The following is a 24093-nucleotide window of genomic DNA, read 5'->3' as shown; positions in this document are numbered from 1 at the left end:
CAGTAATTAGTCTCCCCCCCTTTTTTTTCTCTCCCCTACCGTCTGTCTTTTCAATTTTTGAGTTGTTCAGACTGCTCCACAAAAGTTCGCTCCAATGTTTGGCTAATTTTGTGGCTCTTTTGGCCGAGACATACCCCTTTCTTTTCTCTTTTTTTCATCCGAGTTTAATTTAATTGATTTTTTTTTGCCATCCCAGCCCAAAGCTTCAGCTCCTTGGAAGGACCCGCCATCCCGCCGCTCACGGCTCACGGGTCACGCTTCAGGTCACGCCTCCCCCTCTTGGGCCTCTACTCGACCGAGATTCTCTCCCCTCTGAGAGCCCTCTGATGTTGATCTCTAAATCATGTCGCATCAGCGAGGCAGTGAAGAGGATTCATCCGGTTTCTCCAAAAGCCAGAATCAGCCCTCTACATCCTCTCCCCTCAATACTGGTCTCATTCCTCGAGATTACCTAGGCGCGCGAACAGACATCATGACTGCGCGCCCGGGGCCTCCTGGAAGCCACCGTCTTCCGCCGTCACCTCTTCTCACCAAAGCACCTACACAGTACCCTCGGTCTGAAGGCTCGCCAGTCTCACAAAGCCCGCTTTCTCCCAAATCGAGCTCGAGACAGTCCCCCGTCGACAATCGCTCGCCTGGATCCCGTCTAGCCAATGCGACATTTCCGGTGCCTCCCTCGAACGCTGCCCATTCCATGTCCCAGTCCTCTTCCGACACGACGAGCGCAGATGAAGCGGAGATGCTTTCCAGACGCGACGAAGGCAACGTTGTCAAACCAACCGGGGGATTCGAGCCCGATCGGCCTGCGTCATCCCCTGCCAATTCCGATCTGTCGGCATCCGGAGACCGTCCAACACCTCGCGCAATGCCTCGTACATCATCTATAGACTCTGCGATCTCATCCCTCTCCTCCGTGTCGCAGAAATCCAACTTTGATGCCAAGTCTATAAGTCAGGCCGATATTAACAATCTGGTCAGCGCGGCCGGCTCTGCGGAGGCGGTCATTGTGCACTTGTTGAAGGAGAAGCACCATGCAGCATCTCAAAATTCCCAGCTTTGGAAACTGGTCGACAAACAGCGGACCCTTATACTGGGTTTGAACAAGGATTTAGATCGTGCATTCAAAGAGAAGGAGAAATACAAGAAAAAGCTCAAAGATTTACAAGACGTGACTCCTCCTGTACCCCCTGTTGATCCCTCGGTGTCGCAGACATTCTTGGACGATGCGGAACCCGTCACAAGCGAGCCTGCTTCAGTCCCTAGTCGCGAGTCTGAAAAACAAGGAGCACCGCAGCCTGCATCGCTTCCTCCAATTGCGACCTCGGGCCTGCCTCGTGGTATGGGATCCAATCCTGGTTCCGCAGGCAGCTTCTCCTCTCCCACCAATTCAGACCAGCGCAAGCTTCCTCATCCGGTTCGCAAGCCCCCGCCGGCCCCCTTGAACTTACAACAGTTTGATCATGTCAGCGAGGACATTGTGGACGCGGATTCCGACTCCGACTACGGTGATGATGGTGATGCAGATGAAGAATCAAGCCTGAGTCGTGGAAGGAGGAAAACACGCGAAGAGGATGATCGTGATCGCGAGACCGCGCTGCATCAAGAAACCGGGGCGCCTGGATCTCACAATGTACCCAGATTTGACCCGTTGGACGGAGTGGCGAATGCAAGTGCATCCTACGGTGGTGGCTCATCCGAGTTGCCTCGTGAGCTTGTGACACGATCGCCACCAAATGTTGGCGCTACTGGCTCTCTAGGCTCAATGCTCAATTCGCGGTCCAATCTTCCCGGGTCAAATAACCGGTCAATTGCGTCGATGCCCAAGAGCCCCGGACTACCGATGAGCCCGAGACCGGAGGATCGGCCTCTCGGATCACCTCTTCCACGAATGCCTCGTGATCTTGCGACCCAGGCAGCCTTCGGTGGTAGTGGTCTTCCCACTTCCCCGAGAGCCGGAAACAATCCAGGCGGCTTCTCAAACGCCTATGGCCAATCTACAAGCGGAAGAAAAAGTGATCAGGTCCCCTCAATTGATCCCACTGTTAAGATAGACAGCCCAAGATCACCGCAATTCCCCGAAACGACTATCTATCAAGGTCTAGTATCGGAGGAGTATCCCGGTCTCCTTCTATCACCGAACGCTCTGCCTCTTGTACAAGTGCGGGTGTCTTCCTCCCGATTGCGCCCCTCGAGACACAGCTACATGGCCCTGAAGCCTCTGGATGAAGAACCTGTCTTCACTTTGAGTGTGATCTCGCGCTCCCAAATGGCGGAGCTTTGGCGTGTCGAGAAGGTTATTGGGTCATTGCCCAGTTTGGACCAGCAAATTCGGCAATCAGCCACTCTCTCCGGTAGATTGCCGGATCGCAGCATTTTCAGTGGTCACTCCCCAGCCAAGGTTGACGCGCGCCGCGCGGCGCTCAATATGTACTTTGATAGCCTCCTTGACACCCCGTTGGACGAAAGAGCGGCACTAGTGCTTTGTCAATTCCTCACAAACGATGCTATCGAGCCTCGGGACGACGAGACTAGTCTTTTGAAGGGCCCGGGTCATGCAGCCCACGAAATGCCGCGGGGTCCTGACGGCAAACCTCGAAAAAGAAGGCTACCTCACCAAGCGCGGGAAGAATTTCGGTGGCTGGAAAGCCCGCTATTTTGTGCTTCATGGGCCTGAGTTGAAGTACTTTGAGTCTCCTGGTGGGGCCCATATGGGGAACATCAAGCTTCTCCATGCGCAAATCGGCAAGCAGTCTCAGAACGCGAATTCGCCGCCAGCCTCCGAAGAAGATTACGACAACCAATATCGGCACGCATTCCTGATCTTGGAGCCGAAGAAGAAGGACTCGTCGGCACATGTTCGCCATGTGCTGTGTGCAGAGAGCGACGAGGAGCGCGATCAATGGGTCGATGCACTAATGGAATATGTGGAGCCATCTTCTTCAGATGCCGAGAGCCGCGGCACATCATCCAGGACACAGCAGTCAGTCCAATCCAGGTCGTCTGCGGCTGCTGCAAAGACGAAACGGTCCGACAGCGGAAGCAAACACACCGCTCGCGGCGTCGACAGTCCCGACCATGATGGTAGAAGTTCCGTGACGGGCATACGCTTTGATGATACGGTCGCTGAAGAGCCTCCCATTATTGGATCCTCTCTGGAGTTTGCATCCCGGTCCCCGCGTATTCCTCAAGCTTTGGCGAACGAAATACGTGAGTATCACCAGCACTCCATTGACGCGGCCTCACAATCCCCCAAGATCATCTCCGCGCCCACCAACGGAGCGGTCATCCAAGACGCAGGGGCATGGGGCAACAAACCAACAACATCCACTACCTCCGTCAAGGAAAAGAAGCGCAGTATCTGGGGGTTCCGCACCCGTTCCTCGTTTGACCTAGCTGGGCACACCAACGATTCCTCTTCAACGCTAGTCGAAAGAAGGGAGAACGTGAAACCTGTCTTTGGCATTCCCCTGGCGGAAGCCGTTCAAGACTGTGGCCCACACGGGGTGGAGGCGGATCTTCCTGCTGTTGTCTACCGGTGCATCGAATATCTGCACGCCAAGGATGCGGCCTTGGAAGAAGGAATTTTCCGGTTGAGCGGCTCGAATGTGGTTATCAAAGCATTAAAGGAGCGTTTCAACAATGAAGGAGACGTTGACTTCTTGACTGGAGATCAATATTACGACGTTCACGCTGTCGCCTCTCTTTTCAAACAATACCTGCGTGAACTTCCAACAACCGTGCTTACTCGGGAACTTCACCTGGATTTCCTTCGAGTTCTAGGTATGGTTCTGTTCCTTTTTCTGGTACTTTCTGCCCGTTTCGCCTATCTTGATACTGATTGGTCTCTCTTTATTAGAACTTGACGACAAGCAGAAGAAATTGGCGGCTTTCAACTCCTTAGTGCATCAACTGCCCAAGCCAAATCTTTCTCTATTGCGGGCACTTTCGCTGTTTTTGATTGAAATCGTCAACAACTCGGATGTCAATAAGATGACGGTTCGAAATGTTGGCATTGTCTTCGCGCCAACTTTGAACATTCCTGCGCCCGTCTTCTCAACGTTCTTGACCGACTTTGACAGCATCTTCGGTGATGCTGGGGTCACATCATCGGCCGTGGAGCTGAAAGTGGAAAACAGTCTATCACCAGATGATATCCGCTCACCCCGTCATCAAATGTTTTCCGATATACCTACCCCGTCGTACAACAAGACTGCTTTCCATGGAATAGACAGTGGCTCCGGCCCTGCGGTCAACATTCGTAATTACGACACCGGTTTCATTCCAATGCAGCCTTCCTATGAACAACCACCGCACAAGAGCGAAACATACAGCACCATTCCCGGCGGCTCGAGTCAATATCAACCGATGAATGACATGTTGAATCCGACTTCGAACGATTCCCGTTCCGCCAAAGCAAAGCGGCGAGAGAGCTCTATGCTTTTCATGGAAAGCAGTACGTGATTACAATTCAAAGAGGAAATATTGAATACCAGTTGACCCTTGGACCATCTAGCCCCTGATGACTTCTCCTCTCCCCCCGGTCAGATTTAAGCGACGCTACCCCTTCCGCGCCGCTTATTTACTTGCCATCATATTTGACTTTCGACATCTTCTATACGTCTCTTTCACCGATTATGATTTGCACGCAGAATGACGACTTTGACCACCCACTTACCACCAGTGAAGTTCCCGCGGAGATGGTCTTTAATGATAATGGTAATCAGGACAGGGACACTCCCTTTTCTATTGGCCCAGCGCAACTTTGTTCATGAAATGTCTACTTTTCTTCTTTCTGGTTTTTTTTTCTCTTCTTTTTTTTCCATTTGTCAGGATCGACCCTGGTCTTGACCTGCCATTATACCCCCTTCTCTTCTTTTTTTTCCTTTTCTCTTAAACTCTTTTCCTTCCTCCACATGGCCATTGCTGGTTTCGTCACTTTTTTCTCCCTTTGCACTTTTCTTCCGATTCTCTTTTTCCGACTTTGTTCTATGAGTTTCTGGTATTCCAACTGAGTTTGTCTTTATGGTTTCCACGCCTGACTTCCTTCGAGAAAGAATCAAATTGGACGTGATTTTCGCTGCGGAATGTAATCGCGCCAGGCCCCCGTATCGCTGTAGAGATTTCAACGTAGTTTTTGATGTAAAGATTCGACGCTGCGAGCATTAAAATGCACCTTCAATCAAAACACAAACGTGATTTCGAATCGATTCATTATATATCGTTAAAGAGACACACAGCTACGCCTGGATTTTCTTTCCCGATACCAATGCGCCTCAGAACCGCCTGGTGCGGTCACCTTTCCAGAGCCCCATCAGCTCGCCAGTCTCTCCAGCCCATTCTCGTACACCATCCACCAAAGCCTTTGCCATTCCCTTGTTCTTCGCTTTGCTTTCAGATGAGCTTCGGACGTGACTGGCGTGCGCACTGCTCGCGTATTCGGTGCCCATGGTCGGAAGGACATTGTCGCCCGCGCTCAGACTGACAAACAAAGCAAAGGGCACCAACCAGACACACAGGCCAAAGTAGGACGCCACTTCCGAGAACGAGGGCATGTCACTATAATCCACCTGGTAGGGCTGGCGCCAGTTACCCTCATTGCGTCTTGTCGCAGGGATTGGCGTTGAGAAGTGGCGGAACCATAGCCAGTGATTGATGACGACCAGCACGCAGGATAGAATGAACAGTGGGTCAGTCAATTTGACCAGGGGGAAGCGACGCAGGTTGCTGGCGTAGACCAGGTGGGAGAAGATGCTGAGGAGGGAAAGCGAGATGGGGAATCGATCGAACAGGACGAGGAGGACTTGAATGCCGATGATGGAGTATATGAGACGACTGAGCAGTTTTCGAGCAAAGACAGTATGTTCCTCGACCAGTTCAGAGAGGTAATACAAGCCGGATGCTGAAGCGGTGTTAGCTGTGTCTCGGGGCTGACCTGACGTAGTCTGGCATCTCGACCACTATGAAGTTTTTGGAGACCACTGACCAATTGCAAGTGTCAGGAAGCAAAATCCGACAATCACCCCGAGGTAGCCTACAAGAGGTAAAATCCACATGTTGGCTGGAGAAACAGAATAAACTGTTGTAAGGAAAATAGGAAACGGAGAGTGGCGGAGAGTTGGCTGCGGATAACATTCACATAAGGCTCAGGTGATACCAAAATTAGACTCCACCGACCCAAATGACGCTCCCGGCGACTTGAGTGCCTAGCTATTCAGGTGTCCACCCCGCTCTCCAAAAAATTGAACGATCTTCCGCTTCCGCAATTTATTTTCTGATCGACAAATTTGAGAAATCGGTTGAACATTCTCCCAAACCGCCCATCATGTCGCGTCCTGAGGATATTCTGTATGTTGGAGTTATACTGGATGCTCTGGGTGATGGATGAACATTAGCTAACTTGACATATAAAGCCCGCCCGATCTCTTCTATAACGACAATGAATCCCGCAAATACACAACATCCTCTCGTATTCGGAACATCCAGGCCGAAATGACCCAGCGTGCCCTCGAACTGCTCGATTTAAAATCTCCATCTCTCATTCTGGACCTCGGCTGCGGTTCGGGCTTATCGGGTGAGATGCTGTCTGAAGTTTCTCCCGAAGATGGTGGCCCACACACATGGGTGGGCATGGACATTGCCCCTAGCATGTTGGATGTTGCCCTTCAGCGCGAGGTGGAGGGTGATCTGTTCCTTGCAGACATTGGGCAGGGTGTTCCTTTTCGCCCGGGTACTTTTGATGCCGCCATCAGTATCAGTGCTATTCAGTGGCTGTGCAATGCTGAGACAAGCGACGTCAGCCCCGAAGGACGTCTGAAGCGATTTTTCGAGGGCCTCTATGCCAGTCTGCGTCGTGGCGGGCGTGCTGTGTGTCAATTTTATCCCAAGAACGATATCCAGCGAAGCATGATCAGCGGTGCAGCTATCAAGGCTGGATTCGGCGCCGGTATGCTGGAGGATGACCCCGGCACCAAGAACAGCAAGCTCTACCTGGTCTTGACCGTGGGCGGTGGTGGTCTCTCGGGTGACATCACTGGTGTTGTCAACGGCATGGACGACGTGAACGTTCTGGACGCGCGGAGGAAGGCGATGGAAGTGAAGAAGGCGCGTGGTCCGCCCAGGAAGGGCGATAAGGAGTGGATTATGAGGAAGAAGGAGCAGATGCAGAAGAAGGGCAAGGTCGTCAAGGCAAACTCCAAGTACACGGGCCGCAAGCGACGCATTGCGTTCTGATCTACATTGCTCTACGCCTTTGGCCTTCTTCTTCTCTTTATCTCTTTCAACGATCGTCTCGGTCATGTCATTCCACCTCTTTCTGTCGTGCCCATGCTCTACGTCTGGCCATCCCAAAATTTCAATGATACCCCATCTCTCCATCTAATGATGAGACGCTCGCATTTCCTGGCCATGTGGGCGAGAGTCTGACAGCCACGCCTCCAGACTACCTCATCCCACTCCCCCTCCTCCATCGGAGGATCCCATTCACGCTTGAGACTCTTTTCTATGGCTTGATTCGAGCATCTCTTATGACCAACAGACCACTGCCAAATTGGCTATCCTGATCCAGGCATACGATGTGACGCATTTTGTCTGCGACGCTCTGCACTCGTGTCACACAATTACCTGGTCAATTTGGTTGTCACGACTATCCAATATACAATGGCTCGAGCCTTTCAAACAGCGGATTCCGGGCTATTCTAGGGCTTTCGGTTCGATGGCGAACTTGTCGATACACGTTTAGCTATAAGTAGCCCTGTTGGGCCAGGAGATACTGCTGTAAATGCGCCATTCCCTCCCGGTCCTATCCTTATCTATGCACTCCCATCTTTGACAATTTGATTATACGTAAACAATATTCCTTTCGATCTATTCGCCAAATACCTGCGTGTCGATAGTTCGGACAGACCCTTGTGCTTGGTGCGGGATGAGATGGTAATGAAACTGTCTAAAGTACAACACCGAAAGGGCCACCATCAAAAAAACCTTCGGCAGCGACTGGGGCATGTGCTCACTAACATCAAGTTCAAACCCCCGTCGCGACATGATGCTGAGCAACGAGGGGTTTTTGAGTGTCCGCCTGAAGCACCAAGCGACGGCAGTCTGTTGATTGCCCACACCTGGTATCTGTGGTTGGTTGAGTGCTCCATCAAGCATGCAGTGTGTTTTGTTTATTTAACACTTTTAACTACCTCTTTCCATATCAATCCCATATGGTCCAGCGGTCAGGATCACCCGCTTTCACCGGGTAGGCCCGAGTTCGACTCTCGGTATGGGAGGTATCCTTTTTTGATTTTTTCCTGTTGACACAGGCCATGCCCTTTATCACCCGAATCCATACTGACGTTTCAGCCACATAGCTTTTGTTTCTCATCCTCTCCTTTGAAAGGTTCACAAGAATTCCACAAAGTGAGCTACCCTGCGCTCGACTCGTAGTCAAAATTGCGCGCACTAGTAGGAAAAAAGCATGCCGATAGGTGCGAAAGAGCTTGATTCATATAAGCTCCAGGTTCGAGTCAAGGTCTAGCTCTTTTCGTCAGCCAATAAGATTGATGGATTCTGAGGATATTTGTACAAGGACCTTGATCAGGGACAGTAGACGCCCGGGGGGGGGGGGGGGGGGGGGGGGGGGATACATTTTTAATAGGTTTTTGACAGATTTATTTACCATCAGGGTTGAACCAGCCCTGTCTCGCCAAGGGGTCCTGAGTATCTGTGAGAATGACTGCATGGAAGTCTGATGCTATGAGTATACCGAGCAGCACCCGACCATGTTGAAAATTGGACATCATTATTCGTAGGTAGGTTGTAGCTAACTAAGATGGTACCCCATGTAACTCCGGGTAAGTTCCTCCACTGAGTGCACTTTGACCATACATGGTTCTTTTACGCGTCAAATTAAACACGCATGTCTCTGCCTGGCAATATCTGGTTACTATCTACCCAAGAAGCGCTGAGCGGTCCTCTGAGATCGCGGTGGTAAGAACTTGAGAGAACTTGAGATCGTCCCGTAGATGATCGAAATGACAAGTATACAGCAAGATCCTTGATTGTACAACACTGAATGTTTGTCTGACACCCAAGTATTAGGCCGTTGAGCTTCTGATAGCACCTATTCGATTGAACTATGCGTGGTTGCCAAGGTTGGTGATACCTCGGTGTGATAATAGATTCCGAGTGTACAGATCATATTGTACCATCTGTCAAGGCCGTGGGACATAAAATATCATTTTGCAGGACCTGGGCCGACTATCGCGGCAGCAGATATGGAATCAATGGCAGGCGATAACCCAGTGAATGTACATAGGTATGGCAGAGAAATCAACCTCCCTCTTCGGTACAACAGCAACTCGATGGGCCGTGTGTTGTTGATAGCATGGTCGTACCTTTAAGTGAAGCCCGCGTGTGCTGCCATACTGGTGGCTTTTCGGCATCTAAGAAAGTGACAAAACTCTGGGTCAAGAAGAGATCTTTGAGAAATTATCAAGGAGCAGACAGTCAGTAGACATTCTTCAGCCTTGAAGTGTCAGGTATTACCTACAATGGGTGAGGTGGTAGCAAATGATTCATTACCTCGAAGGCCGGAGACTCCGACCCTGGCCTGACAGGTAGAAATCTCGTCATTGGAGGGAACGGATATTCCTGCGCACATACATCATTAAAAAGAAATTCCATCGAGAACCGGGGCCAAAAAACTCAAGATAGAAAAAGAAAGCTCCCATACCGAGAGTCGAACTCGGGCCTACCCGGTGAAAGCGGGTGATCCTGACCGCTGGACCATATGGGAAGATGTCGATAAAAAGATGGATGAAAACTGCATTATATCATCATTTGTCTTGGTGTTTATCCCGACACAACCCAGCCAGAATACCTCCACTTGCAATCCCTGCCGTTCAGAACAGGACTGGCCGTGAAGACAAACGTAATTGAAAATTAAAAGTTCGTTCAAGAACCAAGTGTGTCTTTCGGTATCAATGTAAGTGGAATTCACAAGACATGGAAAATAACCGCTGCTTAAGTTGACAGAAATCCTTGGTCGATGTTTTGACTCCAAAGTGAATGCAATACAATCGTGGTGGAGGCTTGCTTCAAAACTACCAAATCCTGCAATCGACTGGAGCGTCTCAAAGAAAAAGTGAAACCGAGATCTGTAGCAAACGATGCTAAGTTGTACCTATCTAAGTATAAAGACTGCCCAGCCCCCAGTTTTGGATTGGTGGTGTCCACAGATTTTCTTTGGGGAAGAAGAAAATAGGAAAAACAAAATCAAGCGCGAGCATAACGGTTTATATGGCCAGGATGATGAGAAGAAAAAGAGTGTACGCCATAGAAAAAGCTAAGCAAATCAATCCTCACCCAGCGTCAAGCTGGTGGTACTTGGCAAGGGATGTTTCAATGGTGTCAAAACATCAATGGAGGTTGCTGTACGACAAGACCAGAGAGCATCGGAAGAGGTTGGAGACACTATGGACGACAGCATTAGCGTTCTTTCAAATATCTACTTCAACAGTGGCGTGGCGACTCACCTCTACTCCTCATCCTCCATGGAGGCGATGGCCTCGGCGAGAGCCGCAGCAGAGCGCTTGACCTCCTCAACAGCGTCAGCGGTGCGCTTGACCTTGGCACAGCCCTGGCCAGGGTGGGCGCACCACTTCTGAAGGGCAGCGGGCTGGGCCTCAGCCATAGCCTCAGCGAGAGCATCGGCGGAGCGCTTGACCTCGAAGGTCACATCGGCGGTGCGCTTCATCATGTAGCACCCCTGACCAGGGTGACCGCACCACTTCTGCATGGTACGACCAGGGGCGGGGACGGGCTCAGGCTCGGCAACAGCAACAGGAGCAGGCTCAGCGGAGCGCTTGGCACAGCCCTGGCCAGGGTGACCACACCATTTCTGCATGGTACGGCCAGGAGCAGCAACGGGCTCAGGCTCGGCGATGGCAACGGGAGCAGGCTCAGCGGAGCGCTTGGCACAACCCTGACCGGGATGACCGCACCACTTCTGCATGGTACGACCAGGAGCGGCCGAGACAGCAGTGGCTGCCATGAGGGCAAGGGCGATGTTGACGAACTTCATGTTGAGAAGTGGTAGAAGAGAAAGGTTTGAAATGAAGATTGAATAAAGTGAATGAAGGGATTTGGATTGGCTGGAGACTGGAACTGGCAATTGAAGACGAGGACCGACGGTTGATGATCGTGATGAAGAATTGACAGGGCGAAGGAGATGGAGGTCTTTATAGCCATCTTGGGTTGAAGTCAGGACGATGTGTTTCCTCGATGATCTGAGGTTGCTCTAGGTTGCGCTAGGTTGCTGTCTGTATCCAGAACCACCGACGGCCGTGCTATTCAAACCCTCATTGGGTAATTTCTTCCACCTGCCGAGGGCTCATCTCAAGCAGAACTTGATGCCGTCTCCACAAGGGATGTTCTTTGTTCTCGAGTCAAGCCAGGTGAGAGGTAAGAGCATGTTCGATGGAATTGCTTTATGGGATACCCTATGTATGCGCTTCACGTGGGCAATCGGACATGGCTCGATGGCGAGATCATCCAGAGTCGGTCTATAGTTCTCCAATGAGCCAATCAGCCGGATGACGTTGTAGATCCTCGAATGAGAATCTCCTTTGTTTGCAAGTGTTTCCACATGGCTGAGGCTGCTGCTTATACCCAAAACGTAGGTCAATAAGGAACGCCACAAAGCTAATCGTGGGGGATGTGCAGAGAAGTATTTCCGAAAAGAGTGTTGAATAGGAGTGCCGGGGGGCTTGATGGAGCCTGAGCGTGACTTGACTCGTGACTTGGGCTTCCCTCATGTACGGTGGGTTCCTAAGTGACTGTGGCAGCTCTGCCAGTTACCAGTGCGACCGCCGATATGAGATGCCATGGCCACGGTCAGACTAGGCTCCTTTAGGCCAGTTCGGCTCCAGTGCGCCCGGCGGACTTTGCATAGTCGGCCCGCAGGCGGGCAGAACTGGGAGAACTGTCAACTGTCGACCGGCTGGCGAGGGTACTTTGGGGTAGTATGGAATGTGCTAAGTCAAATCAAGTACATGCTCCGGCCAGGTCTCCAGGATTGTAGGAGATGACACGAGTCGGACGTCCTGTACGGTCAAACTTCCATACATGTGAGTAAAAAATATACTACAAGCAAAAAATAAATAGTTGAGAAGGTACAACTAGTCAGTTGTATCGTGGACCAAGTACCTACTGCATGTCTAGGTAGTGATCGAGGAATACATTGTATTCAAATTCGTAGTCACTTTGCTGCTGTAGAGCTCCAGCATACTCGAGTACACGGAAAAGAGCGCTTGAGAACTTGCGAATCCTCAACTGGCGACAGAACGACGTCGACCGGTGCCAAGGTGGTACCGTACCGTACCCATACCGCGGATGCCGAGCCCATCCGCCAGCATGTCCTTCTCCGTTTGTAGTTTTTTCTCCCGTTTTTTCCAGCCGTTACCCATTTCGTCGCTCTCTGCCTCGCGTTCCTTTCCACCGCCAAAAACCTCCACCCCTCTCCCTCTTCTTCCCCGAATTTTTCGATCTCCAGCCTCTTGTCTTTCCCCGATCCCCGACTCCTCCTTTCCTCACCACCCTTCCCACCCGTGTCAAAGAAACTGTCAAGATGCTTGCTCGCACGGCCCAGCCTGCCCGGGTATGCAATTCCCCTCCAGCTGCATCTCTCCGTGCCTCGTGGCGTGTGTTCCTTGGCTAACCGAACTCAGACTCTGCTTCGCAGCGCCTCCGTGGCTCCCTCCTTCGCTCGCTCCATCCCCGCGAGAAGTACGTCTCAATTGACCCTGTCGATCAAGGCGACTACGTAGTTCGCTTGGAAAAGGAAAGCAGTCGGTATGCGGTCGGTCACTGACTCGAAATTTCCTTGGCGCATTTAGCTTTCGCGACCGTTCAGTCGGACATCTTCAAGCCCACCAAGTATGGCGGCAAGTACACGGTCACTCTGATTCCCGGTATGCGCTCGCCGCCAATCTTCCCACAATCGCTCGTCATTCGCCGTCTCCCGTTGCCGACGAATCCCAACCAATTGAGTTGAACTAACCCCTGCCTTTTAGGTGATGGTATCGGTGCTGAGGTCGCCGAGTCGGTCAAGACCATTTTCAAGGCCGATAACGTTCCCATTGAGTGGGAGCAGGTTGATGTGAGCGGTGTTGACACTGGCAACAAGCACTCCGAGGAGCTCTTCCGCGAGTCGCTCGCTTCCCTCAAGCGCAACAAGCTCGGTCTGAAGGGTATCCTCCACACCCCCATTGAGCGCTCCGGCCACCAGTCCTTCAACGTCGCTCTCCGCCAGGAGCTGGACATCTACGCCTCCATTTCCTTGATCAAGAACATCCCCGGCTACGAGACCCGCCACAAGAATGTCGACCTGTGCATCATCCGTGAGAACACCGAGGGTGAGTACTCTGGTCTCGAGCACCAGTCCGTCCAGGGTGTCGTCGAGTCCCTCAAGATCATCACCCGTGCCAAGTCCGAGCGCATCGCCAAGTTCGCCTTCAGCTTCGCTCTCGCCAACAACCGCAAGAAGATCACCTGTATCCACAAGGCCAACATCATGAAGCTCGCCGACGGTCTCTTCCGCAGCACCTTCCACAAGGTTGCCGAGGACTACCCTACTCTTGAGGTCAACGACATGATTGTCGACAACGCCTCCATGCAGGCTGTCTCCCGTCCCCAGCAGTTCGACGTCATGGTCATGCCCAACCTGTACGGTGGTATCCTGTCCAACATCGCCGCCGCTCTCGTCGGTGGCCCCGGTGTCGTTCCCGGCTGCAACATGGGCCGCGATGTTGCCGTCTTCGAGCCCGGCTGCCGTCACGTCGGTCTCGACATCAAGGGCAAGGACCAGGCCAACCCCAGTGCTCTGATCCTCTCTGGCTCCATGCTCCTCCGCCACCTCGGTCTCGATGACCACGCCAACCGCATCTCCAAGGCTGTCTACGACGTTATTGGCGAGGGGTAAGTCGGACCTATTTGCTTCAAGTCCTGTGGCGCCTTTTGGCGCTTTGGTGTGTGCGTGTAACTGACCCTTGACTACAGCAAGACTCGCACTCGCGACATGGGTGGTCAGGCTACCACCCACGAGTTCACTCGTGCCGTTCTGGACAAGATGGAGTCTTCTCTGTAAATCTGAACCTCTTCATTTACTCTATACCTGACCGCTACGACTGGGAGATCTTTTCATTCGCCCACCTGCGGTAGATCCTGCAGCATCTGGGATGAAATGAAATGATTCCCAATTATGTATTATCTTTCTCTTTTTCTATTTAGCTCGCGATGTTCCCCCTACCCCTTGGCAAGTTATATCAATAGACATTTGTTGAATTCTTGGACCTGACCTTTCTTTTTCTTATTCTTTTTGTTTGGTTCTTATTCTCCTATGTGTGGAATGATACTCATGGGGCAAGAAGCATCTACGATGCCCTCCTCCGTCCGAGGCCACTGAACCGAGACCGTGGACGGCAATCCATGCTCGCTACTGTGATTGCTGACGTCGAGACTCTACTGACAAACACAGAATTCCTCCGCCTAGGTGAGAAATGAACCTTGAGAAGCAAACACAGACCTGATTCAGATTGACGCCCTGGAAATGCAGACTGTATATTGTTTCGGCCAGACGTGGGCGGAAACAATTCCGCAAGAAAACGACCGATTGCTCCAGACAATTTGGCTCGAGAAGTCCACCCACAACTCCCCTTCCAGCATCAAGTAACACAAACGAAGAATTTCACGCAACTTGTCTAGTTCGGACACAGCCACTGGGGTGTGTGCACTCCTGCGCAGTTGGGCATCATTGTGTGTCGATTCCTTTCCTCGAACAAGCCATACTGCGAATCTATCGATGCCGGGGCGACTTCCCACCACTGGCGGCTCTGGTTCTTGTACACCGGATCTGTCGATGTGGCATACGGCTCTCCTGTGGATGGCTCTGCTGGCAAAGATCCGACAGACTTGGATGATCCATATCCCATGACCATGTACGGCTCCGCCGAAGACGCTCTATCCTCGTCCATTGAATCATCCATCGCGGTATCCGGGGATTGGCATTCTGTCTGCCCGTGCGCGGCATAGACCTGCCAAGTCTGGATCAGTCGCTGTTGTTGCTCGGCGTCGGCATTTTGGATGAGGTCAACTTGAGCCGAGGAGAGGGTAGAGGGGTCGATCCCGTGTGCGAGCAGGAGGGAGTGGAGGTTTTGGGCCTGGACTTGCGCCGGGGTAGGAAGAGGTTGTGCGGGTGGAGCGACGTGAGCTGAATGGTTGTAATGCTGGGTGATACTGTAGGTGATGGGAGGACGGGACACCACTGGCTCTGGGGGGGTGACTTGAAGAGGTGGAGATTGGGAGGGTGCGAGGGCGTGATGTTGATCCATGGTCATTTGTCGATCGAAGAGAGCAGAGAGTTCATCTTGCATCTTTGTGTTGCTTTCTTGCACCGACAGACCGCACTAAAAATGCGCAGAAGGCAGAACAGGGTCAGAATACTTTTTTTTACAAAAAGACAAAGATAATCACACAAGAATCAACAATGGCAATGACTCGATGGCCAGGCCGGGTCGCAACATGGAGCAAATACCTGAGCACAGTGAGGATTCTCAATAAAGGCGGCCAAGGAGAGCGAGATATCGGAGACATGGCCGCAGAAAGGGCACTGATGCAGAATGGACGACGACATCTTGGGCTGGAGGCGTACGATATTCGTAAATGTTTCACTTTACAGTCCAACGACGAGCAGCAAAGTTGATAATCTCAAATGGCCCAATGCCACCAAAATAAAAAAAAGTCTTCTCTGTTAGAGACCAGGTCTCTTCCACGGTAATCAACACGATCAATCGTAGACCGTTCGAATGAACAAGGGGGTCCCAAGATGCGGGGAGAAGCGGGGATTAGTCGCGGATCTGGATTCTGGCAATCAGATCGGAAGCTGATCTGAGATGAAAGTTGTTTCTGTTGATCCAGAGACTCGACAGAAAGCGAAAAGCACAACTTTCAGAAAATACGTGAAGATGAATGTGTGTTCTTTTCTTTTTCCAAAAAAATCGAGAAAGAAAGAAAGAAAGGGAGAAAGAGTGAAAAGAGATTGAAGTAGCGTGTTTGATCTCCTCCTTCCTCACCAGTGACCAGACTGACTGACGACAACCACCTGACCCCGCGATGCCCAAGCGGGAAAATCAGGAGTTCAGTTGGGCCGCACCGCGTGTTTGGACTCATTTGTGATTTGGCCTACGGAGGGCGAAAAATTGAGGAATTTCGTTTATTGGAGCTTTAGGGAGCAAATGATACGAGAGCAAGTTTCTAGTTATATTCTGATGTGTTTGTTTTTTTGTCTTTCCCTCTAGTCGGGGGCATGAACGGTCTCTGCAAAATGGAGATCTTTTTGGTTTGGGGAGACGAGCGGATAGTATAGTGTGTTTACGGCCCAGTCGCGCTACGCAGTACGCACCATGCACCAGGGCCCTAAGGACCGCTGTAGTAACACCGCTCAAGTACCTACAGTAGCAGCTGTCGCCTGCCGTACTATGAGACTTAGAGATTAATTTCAATCTAACGGGATCTCCTTTGGCAAGGTTGAGACTTGTCCGTCAGATACGAAGAGGGCATACAACCGGTATGATTCGGACAGAGATTCACTCTTGGGGGTCGTGAGATTCCCCCTTCGAAGTGGCGACTTGACTTGTCCGGAGGATCTCTATGTCTGTTACTTCTGGCGGCTTTCGGGAAGACAAATATCGTCTTTGAGGCGTCGTGGGATATCAATCAACTAGGAGTGCTTGCTATATAGGTAGGTGTACGGTATTCTACTGCATGCTCGCTAAGATCTCACCGATCATATCGTATTAGGATAGAGATATCTTACCAGTCAACGAGAGTATGAGAAACTAGGGACCCAGAGAAAGAAAGCCGGAGGTATATCTAGGCTTGCTTCCAAACACGCTCATCGTGTCCCCGTCTGTCGACCTGTTGATAACATTCTCAAGTCCGCGCAAGATATATTGCTCCTGCAAACGTTCTTCTTGTCTCATTCAAAGGAGCAAAAGTCTTTCTGCCCAGGGTAAATCATTGAGACAAAACCTCCTACTTATTTTCAGACCCTATGACGGACTCGTTAGACGTACGCAGAACGTTGAGCCCTCCCCCGACTGTCGTCTCACATTTTGGACCTTGTCGTGACTGGATCCTCGGCCTTCTTCACGTTATCTAATTCGCCTCGTATCTCCGGGGCTTCCTGTTCTTGTGAGGTCTTCCGAGAACTAAAAGCTCCGTAGAACTTCAGGACGGTACTTATTATTCTCGATCGGACATCCTTTATTCCGCTGCAGGCTTTTCGCTACCTGTTTTAAAGACTAATAGTGATCAAGCTAACGACCAAAAACAAGGATATGAAATAGCTTAGGAGATGTTACACTACTAAGACTTTCTCCTGATATAGTTGTAACCCATAGAATATGTATTACTATTACCGAAGCGCAGAGCATGATTTTTGTGGCAGAGCACACGAGAGCGACCCCTACTATTCCAAAGGTTTTTGAATATTATACTTAAAGCCCTTTCAACAGAGATATCGATGACTACAGGAGCCCCTTTGGACACTTACATTCTTATGAGCCTTGTTAAGGGCCAAACTCTTAACCTAGCCTGGGACTCATACGATGAGCTGACAAAGACACATATTGCGAATGAGCTCAAGACATGAATACGAAGCTCGGATTGAGAGTTATATTTACAGTATACCATTTTCTGGATGGCAACAGCTCTATTTGGGTTGGAGGAAGTTTGTGAAGATTTCTCGCCAAACCTGTGTTACGATCTGCTTATTCCATCTACTTCTACACATGTACGTTCAGTCGTACATACTTCCAACATATTGCCCAGAACAATACTGTCACTCCGTTCCGCCCAGGCGTGGATCCGGATCATGTGACCCAGGCAACCCCCGTGACGCAGCTTCAGCCCCGATCAGGAAGCTCTCTCTCCATCGCGTCGACCAGTTACCCGCTTGGCCTCTCTCCCCTTATCTCAGCTTCTATTTGTTCAATCTGTCGACAGCTCGACCCGAAGAAGCTTGCAAACCGCATCACAATCACACATCATCATGGTACAATTTCCAAAAACACTGGCCCCATCTCCACCGACTACAGTAACAAGTGAGCTAATCTCATAAGCGGACAGACATCAATCGGTACGGGTTACGATCTTTCCAACTCGGTGTTTTCACCAGACGGCCGCAACTTTCAGGTATCAATTCCTTCGCTTTCGCTGTTGAAATGTTGCATCCCGCAACTACGGATCCATTCGCAAAGCTTCGATCCGTGAGCTGACCCTTGGTATCCTGTCATAGGTGGAATATGCTGTCAAGGCGGTCGAGAACGGCGGCACAGCTATCGGTATTCGATGCAAGGATGGTGTCGTGTTGGCTGTGGAGAAAATCATCACCAGTAAACTTCTGAAGCCTGGGGCGAATAAGAGAATCGCAACTGTCGATCGTCATGTTGGCATTGTAAGCGGTGTCCATCCTCTCATCCTCTACATTCCATGACTTCCAGGCGAAAGCTGGGGTCCGACGTGCCCCCATCCGGTGGAGCATATCCAGACAGAGAGGAAGTGTGTGTGATATCCAGGAAAAGAAACAGAGAGCTGACCGTCATGATTCACACGCTATTCCAGGTATCGGCCGGTTTGATTCCCGATGGTCGTCATTTCGTTTCCCGCGCCCGCGACGAAGCCTCCTCGTGGAGAAGTACATACAAGGGTCCTATCCCGACCTCGGCACTGGCGAACCGTCTCGGTGGCTACGTACAAGCATACACTCTGTACTCCAGTGTACGGCCATTTGGTGTGACCTCCATTGTCGCAGGATGGGACAGCGAGGCGGAGCTCGCCGTTGATGGTCAGGTGGGCTCCGGACCCAATTCGGGTGCCGGCGGTAAGGTCAAGGGTGCCAAGGCTGGCGGGCCGGGTCTATACATGGTTGAGCCGAGTGGGTTGTACTGGGTATGTTGCGATTTATTGATCGTTCTGCGTCGGATGCCATTCAAGTTTCCGATGGGATGCGAGGGCTAACGGGATGGTTTCATAGGGATACTACGGTGCTGCCACCGGAAAGGGACGGCAAGCGGCCAAGGCCGAGTTGGAAAAATTGGATCTCAGCTCGGGGAAGCTTTCGTTGATGGAGGGTGTCAAGGAGGCTGCTCGTATTATCTACGTTGCCCACGAAGACAGCAAGGACAAGGAGTTTGAATTGGAAATGTCCTGGATCAGCTCGCTGGACGGTCCCACCAAGGGTCGACACGAGGAAGTGCCCAAGGATGTCCTCGAGGAAGCCGAGAAGGCCGCTCGACGGGCTCTGGACGAGGATGTGGACGAGGAAGCAGATAAGCCTGCCGGTGAGCAGATGGAAGAGTAAACGATTGGAGCATGCCACTTTTTGCCCAAATTAGACACGAATCCACATCCAGCTTCAAATGACTCTTTCTCTTCCCCATCCCCCCCCAATTATTCTCCAGATTCCGAAGTGCATGATCTTATCCCACTTTGCAATTACTGTGCTAGTCTCTGAGCGTGAGAATGGACTATTTCTCTGTGGTTCCTTTCTTACAACTCCCACCGTCCGAGACTGGCTTGCATCTGAGCCCTTGCAAATCCCAATCATATTCACGCTATCACGGAGGCCTGTTTGCATTCCGCTCGCAATATCTTCCCATCTCCACGAGATCTTCTTCCTCTCACTATTTCCTTTTCTCTTTTTTTTTCTTGTTATGTTTTTTTTTTTTTTTTTTTAAAAAAAAAGAACAAGAATATCTAAAGAATCTTCCCCTCAGACCAATCCCGACGCTTCACACCCAACTCCACCGCCGCACTCCCCCAATCCTCACCATGATTGTGCATCCCCCCATTGCCCAACCCAGCTCTCTCCAACCCCTGCTCCTCCGTCAACACCGTCAACAGACCAAAGATCACGGGCACTCCAGAATCCAACTGCACCCGCATCAGGCCGTGGCTGACCGCATCGGCAATATATTCAAAGTGCATCGTGGCACCCTTGATCAACACGCCAATGGCGATGATGGCGTCGAATGCCTTCTTCTGGGGCGTGGATGGAGCGTTGGCCGATTTGCTCAGGTCAGAGGTAGATGCGGAGAGAAGGTCTGTGGCGCTAATACCTTCACCGGTCTGGCTGGCTTGGACTTGAGAGGCGGCGTAGAGACTGGATGTTTTCCCGATGTAAACTTTAGCAGATGGATTCCCTGGGTCCGTATGGAAAGAAGGGAAGAGAAGAGAAGAGAAGAGGGGAGGGGAGGGGTTCAATCTGGACGAAAAAGAAAAACCCTCCTAAACCCTCCTCCCTTCTCCCAAAAAAAAGGCAAAGACTCCAAACTCACCGCTGCACACCAATTGGCAACTCATAACTGCCCGGAACAGTCTGAATGGTAATGTTCTCCTCCTTGACACCAGCAGCGAACAAGCTCTTCTTGGCACCGGCGACCAAGCTGTCAATGATCTGGGTGTTCCAGCGAGCATGCACGATGGCAATGCGCAGATCAGAGCCTATGGCATAATTGAATGGTCTCAGTTATAGGCATTTTTTTTTCAAGGGAAAAGGAAAGAAAAGGGGGACATTGCTGGCCGAACTCAAGGCTCAAAGTGAAATGCGCTGTCGGGGAGAAGGGAGAGGGGTAATGTACCGTCGAAGGTCTCTGGTGCGCCGGGGCCCTTGATGCTGGTCATGGTGAGATCTGGAGATGAGCAAGAGAAGAGACCGCGTATACGGTATAGGGAATGTAGTATGAGAATGGAAGATGTGGATGATTGGTGCAAGATGGTAAAGGACGAACTCGAGACTCGGCGGAGAGAGCTTGAGAGGTGAGGTCCCGCATGTCGAGCCGAGGCGGGGGAGGGCGGAGTGTCGGTGCCGGAAACGGCGCCTACGCAGGTGGAAAGTGTCTAAGCTTCTCAGCAGTCTCCATTTGGCCTTTTGAAGTTTACGTGACTGGACTACACAGGATGCCATAGTGGAAGAGATTTCTGAGTTCAGAATTGAGGGAGCGTCTTCTACTGGTCATGTCACCACAGATGGTGCCAGTGGACAGTTTCCATCAGGTAGGAGATAAAAAAGATCTGTGATTGTGCACGTGCTGGCAGGTGGACTAAAACATGTAGAGTAATTCCAGTCATGGAAACAAGCTTAACGGAACAAGGAAAATGGGGGGAAGAGGGACATCGAAATGAAAACAAAAACAACAGCCAATAACACCGGGCGGCGAACAAATATGAGATCATTGCAGTCGTCTAAAGGAATATTTTCTCGGAATCACCGCTGTACCTTCACTTACTCGACCGTGACAGACTTGGCCAAGTTACGAGGGAAGTCGACATTCAGACCTTCACCCACAGCCAACCAGTAGGAGATCAGCTGCAGAGGGATGACGTTCAACAGACCCTGCAGACAGTCGACAGTCTTTGGTACAACAATCTTCTCGGTCTGGGCCGAGGAGAACTCGGGGTCATCCTCGTTGCAGATGACAATGGGGCGACCACCACGGGCAATGACTAGAAAGGAGAACCAAGGTCAGCTGCTGCACGGAACGGGGGGCCCAGAAAAAGAAAAAGGATAAAGGACAAAGGAGGGGGAAAACATAGCAAGGGGATCACAAGAAGCCACTTACCCTGCTGGTACGCATTCAGAGACTTGGTGAAGAGGTTGTCCCGAGTGAGGATCATGATGATGGGCACATTCTCGTCAACCAGGGCAAGAACACCATGCTTCAATTCACCGGACATGACAGCCTCGCAGTGGAGGTAGGAAATCTCCTTGATCTTGAGCGCACCTGGAAGAAAGCAAAATGGATTAGTGACAACATTCCCAAACAGAGAATGCCAAGTGTGGCGGGGGATCGACACGCACCTTCGAGCGCAGTGGGATACTGAGCGCCACGTCCCAGAAGGAGCAGACTCTTCTGATCCTTGAAGAACTTGGCGCACATCTCCTTGATAGGCTCATTCAGCTTCAGAATCTCGCGGAACTGGTCCGAGACCTTGCCGAGACCCTCAATGATCTCCTCGCGGCGCTTCTGCTTCGACGCACGGTCCTCGCTCAGGGACAAGGCGAACATGACCATGGCCACGAATTGAGAGGTGTATGCCTTGGTGGAGGCCACACCAATCTCGGGACCAGCGTTGATGTGCACACCGCAGTGGGTCAGGAGGGAGATGGAGGAGCCGACGACGTTGACGATACCGACGGTCAAGGCGCCACGCTCCAGACAGTAGCGCAGAGCCATGAGGGAATCGGCAGTCTCGCCGGACTGAGACACAAATACGCAAGTGTCATCACGGAAGACGGGAGCCTGACGATCCAAGAAGTCGGAGGCCAGCTCCACTGCAATGGGGATCTCCGTCAGCTCCTCAAACACACCACGCACCGCCATGCACGAGTGGTAGCTGGTACCGCAGGCGATGAAGATCAGACGACGACAGCGGCGAATGGTGGAGATGTATTGGCGAAGACCACCCAGAGTGACCATTTGGTTCGCAACGTCCAGACGACCACGCATGGTGTTGACCACGGACTCGGGCTGCTCGAAGATCTCCTTCTGCATGAAGTGGTCGAACTTGCCCTTCATGATCTCCTGGAGCTCCAGCTCGATGGTCTGAATGGCACGGACGTTGGAGGTGCCGTCGTCCTTGGTGAGTCGGTGGATGTTGAGCTGTCCATCGTGGATGTGAGCAATGTCATCGTCCTCGAGGTAGAGCACCTTCTTGGTGTGCTCGACGATGGCGGAGGGATCAGAGGACAGGAAGAACTCGGCGGGCTGGGGGATTCCGTCGTCGGACAGGAACGCGCGGGACTGAGAACGGTGCAGGAGGGACTTGTCGGGAGGAGCCAGCAGACTGGCGGCCGACTTCTTGAGAGCGACGTTCTGGGAGGCCTGCTCCGCGGGAAGAGGGCCATCTTCTGAGAATTCGACATCGACAAAGTCCACCTTCATCTTCTTGGTGGTGCGCACACCGACGACCAGGGCGAACCCTTGCGGGCCGCAATGACCTCATGGGGGTAGTGAACCGACTTGAGCAGCAGACCGAAAGCGCCTTCCAGCTCCTTGATCACCGCCTTGGCGAGGACGGTGAACTCAATGTCCGGGTGCTGGTCGTACAAGTACTTGGCCAGCTTGGCGATACACTCGGTGTCGGTCTCGGTCTCGAAGCGGAGGCCCTTGCTCTCCAGCAGGGCCTTCAGTTCCTTGTAGTTGGTGATGATACCATTGTGAACGACGGAGAACTCCCAGGTGGGGTCAGATCTGGAGCAGACACGCCGCGGCCATTGGTCAGTGATTCTGGTCTAATTGATGGGGAGCTTTGGTGAAATCCTCGAGGATCGCGATTCTGTCGAGGGAGGGTGCACTGAGTTCAAAGAATCGGGCAGTCAAACCACTTACCGGTGGGGGTGGCAGTTCTGGCGAGAAGGGGTGCCGTGGGTGGCCCAGCGGGTGTGAGAGATACCGGCATGGGACTCGAAGGTCTTGGCCATATTGGGCTTGGACTCGGCAATGAGCTCACGCAGCTTGGCGACCTTGCCGACTTCCTTGAAAGCCTGCACTTCATTCTTCTTGTCACCATCGACCGCCATACCGGCGGAGTCGTAACCACGGTACTCCAATCTTGACAGACCTAGGAGTCATCGTCTGGAAGTCAGCAACCGGTTCCCCACTCCAGGTACTCTCAATCAGAAGCCACATTGGTTGATTATTCGCACTCACCATTGAGAAGTGTGTCAATGATGAACTGGCGGTCACGCTCGACCAGGTAGTTGATGTAGCCGAAGATTCCACTAGCATTGACAATGAGCATAAACACCATGAAGCCCAGGTTGCTTCGAGCGATGCAAGTAGTATGAAGAAGCTGCCACGTACCACATGTTGACGGCAGAGGGTGAGGAGGAGGGGGGAGGGTTTCAGGCGAGAGCACACAAAGGCAAGGTGGAGAGGAGCAATTCAAACACTGAAAGACGAAAGAACGTTGGGACGCTGGTGATGGAGTTGGTGGGTTCGGCTACGAGGGAAAGCGAGGGAGGGAGTAGAAGGGGAGAAGAGAGGG

The 24093-nt window shown here is 51.8% G+C and overlaps 9 protein-coding genes and 2 non-coding genes across 11 annotated transcripts; 5 read left to right on the top strand and 6 right to left on the bottom strand.

The window, feature by feature from the left end:
* Positions 1 to 343: 343 nt before the first annotated feature.
* POX_e06520 (uncharacterized protein) lies at positions 344 to 4551 on the top strand (the record flags this gene model as incomplete). The annotated part of the gene is made up of 4 exons (XM_050115341.1): positions 344 to 2549; positions 2602 to 3780; positions 3857 to 4453; positions 4514 to 4551. 4 exons carry the CDS (start codon positions 344 to 346, stop codon positions 4549 to 4551), a joined length of 4020 nt encoding a protein of 1339 aa, XP_049967801.1.
* A 722-nt stretch (positions 4552 to 5273) lies between these two features.
* POX_e06519 (Protein SVP26) lies at positions 5274 to 6053 on the bottom strand (the record flags this gene model as incomplete). Its single annotated transcript, XM_050115340.1, has 2 exons — positions 5274 to 5899; positions 5984 to 6053. 2 exons carry the CDS (start codon positions 6051 to 6053, stop codon positions 5274 to 5276), a joined length of 696 nt encoding a protein of 231 aa, XP_049967800.1.
* A 269-nt stretch (positions 6054 to 6322) lies between these two features.
* POX_e06518 (18S rRNA (guanine(1575)-N(7))-methyltransferase) lies at positions 6323 to 7230 on the top strand (the record flags this gene model as incomplete). Its single annotated transcript, XM_050115339.1, has 2 exons — positions 6323 to 6345; positions 6411 to 7230. The coding sequence occupies 2 exons, from the start codon at positions 6323 to 6325 to the stop codon at positions 7228 to 7230; spliced, it is 843 nt and encodes a 280-aa protein (XP_049967799.1).
* Positions 7231 to 8201: 971 nt separating this feature from the next.
* On the top strand, positions 8202 to 8273 carry POX_tR136. Its single transcript has one exon. It is a non-coding gene; the product is annotated as a tRNA-Glu (tRNA).
* Positions 8274 to 9709: 1436 nt separating this feature from the next.
* On the bottom strand, positions 9710 to 9781 carry POX_tR120. The gene has a single exon. It is a non-coding gene; the product is annotated as a tRNA-Glu (tRNA).
* Positions 9782 to 10522: 741 nt separating this feature from the next.
* POX_e06517 (uncharacterized protein) lies at positions 10523 to 11068 on the bottom strand (the record flags this gene model as incomplete). Its single annotated transcript, XM_050115338.1, has 1 exon — positions 10523 to 11068. One exon carries the CDS (start codon positions 11066 to 11068, stop codon positions 10523 to 10525), a length of 546 nt encoding a protein of 181 aa, XP_049967798.1.
* A 1545-nt stretch (positions 11069 to 12613) lies between these two features.
* Positions 12614 to 14131, top strand: POX_e06516 (Isocitrate dehydrogenase [NAD] subunit 1; the record flags this gene model as incomplete). The annotated part of the gene is made up of 5 exons (XM_050115337.1): positions 12614 to 12643; positions 12714 to 12771; positions 12882 to 12956; positions 13059 to 13962; positions 14044 to 14131. The coding sequence occupies 5 exons, from the start codon at positions 12614 to 12616 to the stop codon at positions 14129 to 14131; spliced, it is 1155 nt and encodes a 384-aa protein (XP_049967797.1).
* Positions 14132 to 14744: 613 nt separating this feature from the next.
* Positions 14745 to 15676, bottom strand: POX_e06515 (uncharacterized protein; the record flags this gene model as incomplete). Its single annotated transcript, XM_050115336.1, has 2 exons — positions 14745 to 15449; positions 15578 to 15676. 2 exons carry the CDS (start codon positions 15674 to 15676, stop codon positions 14745 to 14747), a joined length of 804 nt encoding a protein of 267 aa, XP_049967796.1.
* Positions 15677 to 18094: 2418 nt separating this feature from the next.
* POX_e06514 (putative proteasome subunit alpha type-7) lies at positions 18095 to 19405 on the top strand (the record flags this gene model as incomplete). The annotated part of the gene is made up of 5 exons (XM_050115335.1): positions 18095 to 18097; positions 18172 to 18237; positions 18341 to 18499; positions 18667 to 18993; positions 19079 to 19405. 5 exons carry the CDS (start codon positions 18095 to 18097, stop codon positions 19403 to 19405), a joined length of 882 nt encoding a protein of 293 aa, XP_049967795.1.
* A 395-nt stretch (positions 19406 to 19800) lies between these two features.
* Positions 19801 to 20727, bottom strand: POX_e06513 (6,7-dimethyl-8-ribityllumazine synthase; the record flags this gene model as incomplete). The annotated part of the gene is made up of 3 exons (XM_050115334.1): positions 19801 to 20308; positions 20382 to 20547; positions 20685 to 20727. 3 exons carry the CDS (start codon positions 20725 to 20727, stop codon positions 19801 to 19803), a joined length of 717 nt encoding a protein of 238 aa, XP_049967794.1.
* A 601-nt stretch (positions 20728 to 21328) lies between these two features.
* On the bottom strand, positions 21329 to 23914 carry POX_e06512 (Glutamine--fructose-6-phosphate aminotransferase; the record flags this gene model as incomplete). The annotated part of the gene is made up of 7 exons (XM_050115333.1): positions 21329 to 21549; positions 21666 to 21827; positions 21905 to 23026; positions 23080 to 23297; positions 23436 to 23667; positions 23757 to 23827; positions 23910 to 23914. 7 exons carry the CDS (start codon positions 23912 to 23914, stop codon positions 21329 to 21331), a joined length of 2031 nt encoding a protein of 676 aa, XP_049967793.1.
* Positions 23915 to 24093: the final 179 nt, after the last annotated feature.

This window comes from Penicillium oxalicum, chromosome V (assembly GCF_001723175.1).
Source record: "Penicillium oxalicum strain HP7-1 chromosome V, whole genome shotgun sequence".
NCBI lineage: Eukaryota > Fungi > Ascomycota > Eurotiomycetes > Eurotiales > Aspergillaceae > Penicillium > Penicillium oxalicum.
Note: the sequence above shows the minus strand (reverse complement) of the source record. Positions and strands in the feature narration are given on the sequence as shown.